This window comes from Lynx rufus, unplaced genomic scaffold, assembly GCF_022079265.1.
Source record: "Lynx rufus isolate CCGP_SWC_20201006 ecotype Redwood Valley unplaced genomic scaffold, mLynRuf1.p SCAF_37, whole genome shotgun sequence".
NCBI lineage: Eukaryota > Metazoa > Chordata > Mammalia > Carnivora > Felidae > Lynx > Lynx rufus.
In genome coordinates, this window is record NW_025814853.1 from 1,551,695 (window position 1) to 1,558,447 (window position 6,753).

At 65.1% G+C, this 6,753-nt stretch overlaps 1 protein-coding gene across 1 annotated transcript; it reads right to left on the reverse strand.

The window, feature by feature from the left end:
* Positions 1 to 575: 575 nt before the first annotated feature.
* On the reverse strand, positions 576 to 6,498 carry NPTX1 (neuronal pentraxin 1). The gene is made up of 5 exons (XM_047094099.1): positions 6,043 to 6,498; positions 5,516 to 5,723; positions 3,110 to 3,354; positions 1,472 to 1,651; positions 576 to 816 (listed from the first exon to the last, which is right to left on the reverse strand). Exons 1-5 carry the CDS (start codon positions 6,496 to 6,498, stop codon positions 595 to 597), a joined length of 1,311 nt encoding a protein of 436 aa, XP_046950055.1. The 3' UTR covers positions 576 to 594.
* Between the last annotated feature and the right edge of the window lie 255 nt (positions 6,499 to 6,753).

A 6,753-nucleotide genomic window follows, 5' to 3' on the forward strand; every position in this document is an offset into this window, starting at 1 on the left:
CCCGGTTCCCAGGGCCACCCCCCCACCTCTGCCCACCCCCGGAGAGCAAGAGAGAATCCGCTCCCACGACAAAAGAGAAATTCTCTGAAGGGGGGGGGGGCCCGGCCCCGAGCAAACAAACCGACAGAAGACATTTATTTTACCGGTGGAGAACTGCGCCCCCGGAAAAGGTTTGCAAACAAAGACAAGCGCGTGTGTTGAAGAAGCCACACGGGCCACCCACGGGGGCCCGCGGGCAGCTACTAGAGTCTTCCGACCAGTCGTGAGATTCTCCCCGCAGCACACAGACCACCTCGCTCGTCCCCACAGACACACACCCGTAGACACACACGCTCTCTCACCTACGTCCACACCGCGCCCGCGGGAGCACAAGCAGGCCTGAGGCCCGGGGCGCGGGCTCCTCGGGGGGGCAGCCGGACCTGCTTCCCGGGCACAAGGACAAACCAGGCTGCGTGCGAGCGCGTGCGAGGGGGAGGGCCTGAGTCGCTCCTGGGGAGAGGGAGAGAAGGAGACACAAGACGGGTCGCCACCGCACAAGCAGGGGGGAGGCGGGCGGGCCGGCCCGAGGGGCGGGAGGCTCGGCCGCCAGGAGCCTCAGTTGATCTGGCGACAGGCTTCGAATGTCCACTTGGTGGCCCCGCCGTAGATCTCGATGTGGGACTCGGCCCAGGCGATGACGTTGCCGGAGAGGGCCTTGGTGCTGCAGGTGGCGAGGTTATATACCTCCCCGGGGGTCAGCTTGCGGTCCCAGATGTTGAAATGGGCCAGCTCGCCCACGAACGCCTGGGTGGCATCAAACCCACCACCCAGGGTGTCCTTCAGAGAAGAGCAGACGGTGAGGGTCTCTCGGGGGGGGGGGAGGGGGGGCCATCCCCAGGGGGCACGTCTCCGCGTCTCCCCCACTAGGGGCTCTCGCATCTGCCTCCCACGCACCATTCCGTCCCGTCTCTGGGTCTCCAGCCAGACCCTGGTCCCCCTCCCATGGGGTGCCCGGGAAAAGCGACACTACTGGCCACCTCCGCTCGGGATGCAGAGCTTTCCCTGGGGGCGCCTGGACTCTGCCTCCCCCTCGGCCAGTGAGGGGGGTCGGCCGGGGCCGCAAACAACCACGGGGGCCGCTGCCGCTCTCCCTGCAGAGCCCCACGGGAGCAGAAGGCCTGGAAGGCCTGGGACCCTCCCCCGTGCGTTCCCTGCGGGTGCCCAAGGGGGAGACCGATCCCTTTCAGGCAATGCATCCCGCAACCCTAAGGGCAGGCTTGCTTTCCTGTGCCAGAGACGCCCCACCGAACTTCCCCAGGAGCCCACCCAGAGCGCGCTCTCTGCCCAGTGCTGCCTAACCTGCTTCTCTTGGCTCCCTCTGGGGGTGGGGGAGCCACTCCCCTCTCCAACTCCCTCCCTCCTCGCCCCCCTCCCTTCTCTGCTTCTGGGGCTCCTTCCCCCGCAGCCAGCACCCCCTCCCCAAGGCCAGTACCTGCTCCTGGCCCAGCACCAGCACACCCTGGGGCTTGATGGGGTGATAGGGTGCCAGGTTCTCGCCATTGCCACCCTGGGTGCCGTCCTGGTAGGCTTCCCAGACCCCGTCCCGGGTGGTCCAGGTGACGCAGATGTGATGCCACTTGCCATCATTGATTACAAAGGGCAGCTTGGCCACCTGGGAAGGACGCCACACGCAACATCATGGGTACAGGGACCGGCGATCGATCGTCACTACTTACCAGTTCAACTGCTTCTCTTCCCGTCCCTACGTTGCCAGTAAACACCATTACTGAACTCTCTCAGCCCCTGCCCCTCTGGGCCTTAGCGCCCGTCAGCCCCATCCCTCCATGGACCTTGGAGTCACACAGGAAATGTGACGATGTGGCAAGGGGCTCCTAAGACGGGTCTGGGTGCGCAATGTCCTCACCCCTCCTGGCCCTCCTCCCTCTTCGCTGGTCCTACAGAACCAGCCCTCGGGAAGCAGCATCCCACCGCTGGGGTCTCAGCTCACTGCTGCCGCCTGGGCCTCTCCCCCCTCCTGCAACGCCGCCGACTGCCAGACCTGCTGGGTCTACACCCGTGCAGCCTCTGCAGAGGCTCAGACGCCAGGGGGCATGGCACCATGCCTTTAAAGCTCAGGCCAGGGGCGCCTGGGTGGCTCAGTCGGTTAAGCGGCCGACTTCGGCTCAGGTCATGATCTCACGGTTCGTGGGTTCGAGCCCTGCATTGGGCTCTGTGCTGACAGCTCGGAGCCTGGAGCCTGCTTCGGATTCTGTGTCTCCCTCTCTCTCTGCCCCTCCCCCACTTGCACTCTGTCTCTCTCTTTCTCAAAAATAAATAAACATTAAAAAAAAAAATTAAAAAAAAAAACTCAGGCCAGCCTGCGGCCTGGGGTTTCCCTCCCTCTCTCACGTTCCGGAGGGGACAGACGGCGCAGCAGATGCAGCAGACGAGGGAACCTGCCCACCCTTTAACTCGCCCAGAGAGGAACAACCCTTTCTGGTCGAGGCGTCAACAGCAGGGCCTTGGATTCCAGCCCCCAGCCTGGGTTTTAGAGATTTACTGCCAATGCTGCCTCAGAGGTGTTGGAAAGCTGGCAGCTCACTCCACAGCTGTACGGGACCAGGATGGAGAAGGCTCCCTGGAGGGAAAAGGCGGACTCTCCAGGGCGCTGCGTGCGTCTGGCCTCCTCCCAGCGGTGGGGGCTTGAGCAGGACAGACTGGGGTACCTTGACTCACCGCGGAACATCTATGGTCCTCCCCACAGGAGCAAAGCCAGCCCTGAGGCCAGCTGGGGGAGGTGGACCCAGGGTCTGATCTGCCCTTCGGATCTTCCCCTGCCTTCCCCGGGAAGCCTGGGTCTGAGAAAGTTCCAGCTTCACCCTCTTCCGAGTAGGGCCAGGGCGCCCCTCTGCGTTTCCCCCCCGTCCTCACCCTCCACCTCCCTCAGTCCTGCCTGGCGGGCACTTCTGTTGGGACCACAGCTGCATCTGTGGCTGTGTCTCCCATGCCCACCACTCCCCCCACCCCCACCCCCAGCCCCAGGCACCTGCCCCAGCAGCCAGGCGGGCCTGGGGGCCTCACTGTGCCTTCCTATAAGCCCAGGTGGCCGGAGGGGGCGGGGTTGCTCTACCTTGTCGTTGATGAGGATCTCCATGGGATTGTTGCCCCACTCAATGAGAACCAGCTCGTTGGCCTGGCCAGGCACGGCGTAGGAGAAGGGGGTGCCCACCCCGGGCGCGGCGCTGGACTTAAGCCACATGCACACCGTGAAGGCATACATCTCCGGCAAGCTCTTCTTCACCTTGGCGTACATGTAGTTGGTCCGCAGTGGGAATGTGAGCTGGAATTTGTCTCCAGGACGGTTGTCCTTCTGACCTGGGAAGGACAGGATGCAGTCCCTTCATCTGTCTGCACCTCAAAGCACTCTTCCGGGTCTGAAAATCATTCTGTGCTCCCCTCCACCCCCAACCCAAGCTCAGGAAAGCAGACACGACTGTCTCCATTCTATAGATGCTGGGGTGGGGGGTGGGGGGCAAGTGCTTTGCCTGAGGTCACGGGGCCAGAACGAAAGAGCTGACCTAAGATCTCCGCACTCCTTGGTCTGGCTCCCACGTCCTGCCTCTGGGGAAGCCGGATGGGGGTGTGAGGGGGGACCTGGCGGGCTGCACGGTGGGCATGGCTCAGCGCACTCCTGGTAAACCGGCCCTTGATGTGTGGCCACAGAGGGAGGTCTCCTCCAGCCTGAAGGAGGCCAGCTCCCCCAGAGCAGCCCCTGCGGCCAGCCGCCCGGATTCCAGGATGCAGGCTGCCGGCGGGTGTTCACAAACACGCCTCTTGGATTCCCACCTGGATCCCCACCCGAGACGGCCAGGCCCCTGGTGCCCAGGACACTCCCCTTGAGGCCAGCACATGCCGCAGTCCCTGGCCACTCATCGGACCCAATCAACCGGCCCTGAGAAGTCTGGCTATTTCCAGAATCCCATCTCCCCACAGGAGGGAAAGCGGTCCTTCTAAGGCTCTTGTGGCAACTCTGCCCGGAGTCCTGGGCGCCAGGGAGCCAGGGCCCCCCCCCCCAAAGTGACTGCTTTGAGGACTATGCCATTCATTCTCCGGGAGAGCTTCCTGTGTGTTTCCTGAAAACTCAGGCTCCCGGCCTGATAGCTTCCCTTTCCACAACAGCCACCAGCTCCCAGCCTGCCAGTGATGTCTCGGGGAATGCTTGTCTGCCCCCCTCCCAACCCACACACACACGCTGTAGCTGTGGCCCTGGATATGGTGTGACTGACTCCAGGCAAAACATTCCAACCCAGCAGTGGGCACAGGCACCAGGCTCAGAGCCAGGAACACGCACACCTGCCAGCTCCTGGGTGTGCTCCGGGGCCTGCCAGGCAGTCCAGAACTAAAGCGGCCCCCAGGCCAAGAATTATTTCTAGAAGGCATCCTGCTGGGCCAGCAACCCCCCATCCAAGTCAGGTACCAGGGAATAGCAGAGCTGGCCCCCTCAGTGCTCCCCCAACCATCCCCGGCTTGCATGCCCCCCCCCCACCTTCAAGCAGAACCAGCCCCTGGCTTCTCTAGGGGATGTTTTTCATTCCCCCCAATCTCCCCTCCTTCCCTCCCCCTCCCTCCCCCGTCCCTCCTTCCCCTGATCTGTTTTTCAGTTACATAACGTGCCTTAAGACGGCACTGTTTAAATCCATCCGGCACATTTTGCGGTCCAAGAAGGGTCACGTGGCCCTGCTCCAAGCCCAGGAACGCCCCCCCCCCCCTTTTACAACCTTGTTTGATTTCTATGACTTCAAGGCTGAGCCCAGCTCATCTGTGAGCCCTGGGGTGCAGCTGGGGCTGGCCAGAGTTGGTGACCCAGGAACCAACTGGGTCTTGCAAGATTCCAGGGCTTGGATTACTCAGAAGATAAAACCATGGGGAGGGGGCTCACCGGAAGGGGGGGACCCGGAGATCCCCACAGGACACCGGGGCGGGGGGGGGGGGCGATGAGCTGGGAGACAACCTACTCAGGGCCCAAATCTGCTGGGAACCAGGGGACCCTTCCCCGGCCCACACCCCACTCTCTCTACCGGGGATGGGGACGAGCTGGAGCCCGGCTTTCTTACCAGGGAGGGCTTGGGAGCACCACAACTACGGTGCAAACTTACTGAACATTAAACAAATCAGACTTGGAAAAATCCTCCCAGTGTGTGTGTGTGTGTGTGTGTGTGTGTGTGTGTGTGTATGTGTGTGTGTGGACGGGGGTGCTGCCGACACCAACCAATCCCTTTCTCACTCTGCTTCTGTTGTCTCCATATGTCCCCAGCCCAGGGGGCCCCGGCACCACCAGGAACATGGGCTGGAAACGCAAAACCTAGAGCAGGGACTCAGGAAGCGGGAAGGGGGCTGGAGAGGCTGAGAAGCTTTGGGCTTTTCAGCCTGGAGCTGAGCTGGGCAGGAGGCCAGGACCTGAGGCAGGGTCCCCATGGCCCAGGGAGCCTGGCAGGCAGCAGGTCGCTCCACCCCCCACTACCTCCAGCCCCGGTACCTTTCTCCAGCTCGCTGATCCGCTGGTGCAGGGAGGTCAGGGCGCTCTCGATCTTGACTCTCTCCTCCGTGTCGTTCCTGGGGCCACCCTTTCCCTCCTCCAGAGTGTTCACCCGAGACAGCACCTGCCTCTCCAGGTCATCGATCTTGCTCTGCAGCAGATCCTTGAGGCTGTTGGTCTGGCTGGAGGAATTGAGCCGGCTGTACTGCTGCGGGGGTGCGAGGGCAGGGGGAAACCACATCGTTACGCGTGGAGCGGGGACCGTGCCGGGAGGCCCGCGGCGAGGTCCCCTCGGGGCGAATGCGGGGGCGGCCTGGCGGGGAGCTCGGGCGAGTGGCCGCCGTCTGCGGGGCCCCTCAGGCTCCGCGCAGCCCCGGTGGGGCACGGGCGCCCGGCCGAGGCGGGGCCGGCGGCGGGGGGGGGGGTGGTGGATGTCGGGCCGGGTCGGGAGTGGGGGTGGGGCAGGGCAGAGGGGCGCACGAGCCGGGGACGGTGGGGGGGGGGGGGGGAACGCGGCGCGCGCAGACCTCCAGGTTCTCCAGGCGGGTTTTGAGCGACTGCAAAGTTTGGCCGAGTTGGCTGAGCGTCTCGGCGGCCGGCGTCCGGGACAGGTCGCCCATGGTGTTCTTGCCCGAGCCCGGCTGCTTGCGGCCGCCGCCGCCGCCGCCGCCGGCCCGGGCCTCGCCGGTGCCCGCGTCCAGCGTGCTCTGGCTCTCGCAGCGGCCCAGCTTGGTGGTCAGCTCGCGGATGGTCTCCTTCTGGCTCAGGATGGTCTCCTTCTGCTGCAGCACGGTCTCGCGGAGCTGCAGCACGTTGCTCCGGAGCTCCTCGGCGCCGCCGGCGGCCACGGACGCGGCGCACATGTCGGCGTCCACGGGCACCGAGGTGCAGATGAAGCGCGTCGGCCCGAAATCCTGGGCCGCGCCGCCCAGGAGGCAGAGGGCGAGCAGCGCACAGGTGCGCGCGGCGCGGCCGGCCGGCATGGCTGCGGGCGCTGGGGGCTCGGCTCGGCGGGGCTCGGCGGGCGGCCCGCGCTCTGGGCGCCGCGCTGCTGGGCCGCGCAGTCCTCACCGCCGCGCTGCCCGGCCCTCACTGCCGCCCGCGCTGCGGAGCCCGCGCCTTTTATGCCGCCGCGGGAGGGGCCTCGGCGCTGCCGACGTCAGCGGGGGAGGAATCCCGCTTTAATTGTCTGCGGCCCGGCCCGCGGCGCGGCGGGGGTCTTTGGGGCGCGCGTGGGG

Bases quoted from the DNA above. Each gene is read 5' to 3' on its own strand.
- NPTX1 (XM_047094099.1), bottom strand. From the start codon at position 6,498: ATGCCGGCCGGCCGCGCCGCGCGCACCTGTGCGCTGCTCGCCCTCTGC. The intron at 5,724-6,042 runs GTCTGCGCGCGC...GCACCCCCGCAG, and splicing joins CCCGCCTGGAGAACCTGGAG to CAGTACAGCCGGCTCAATTC. The intron at 1,652-3,109 runs GTAGAGCAACCC...CGTCCTTCCCAG, and splicing joins AGATCCTCATCAACGACAAG to GTGGCCAAGCTGCCCTTTGT.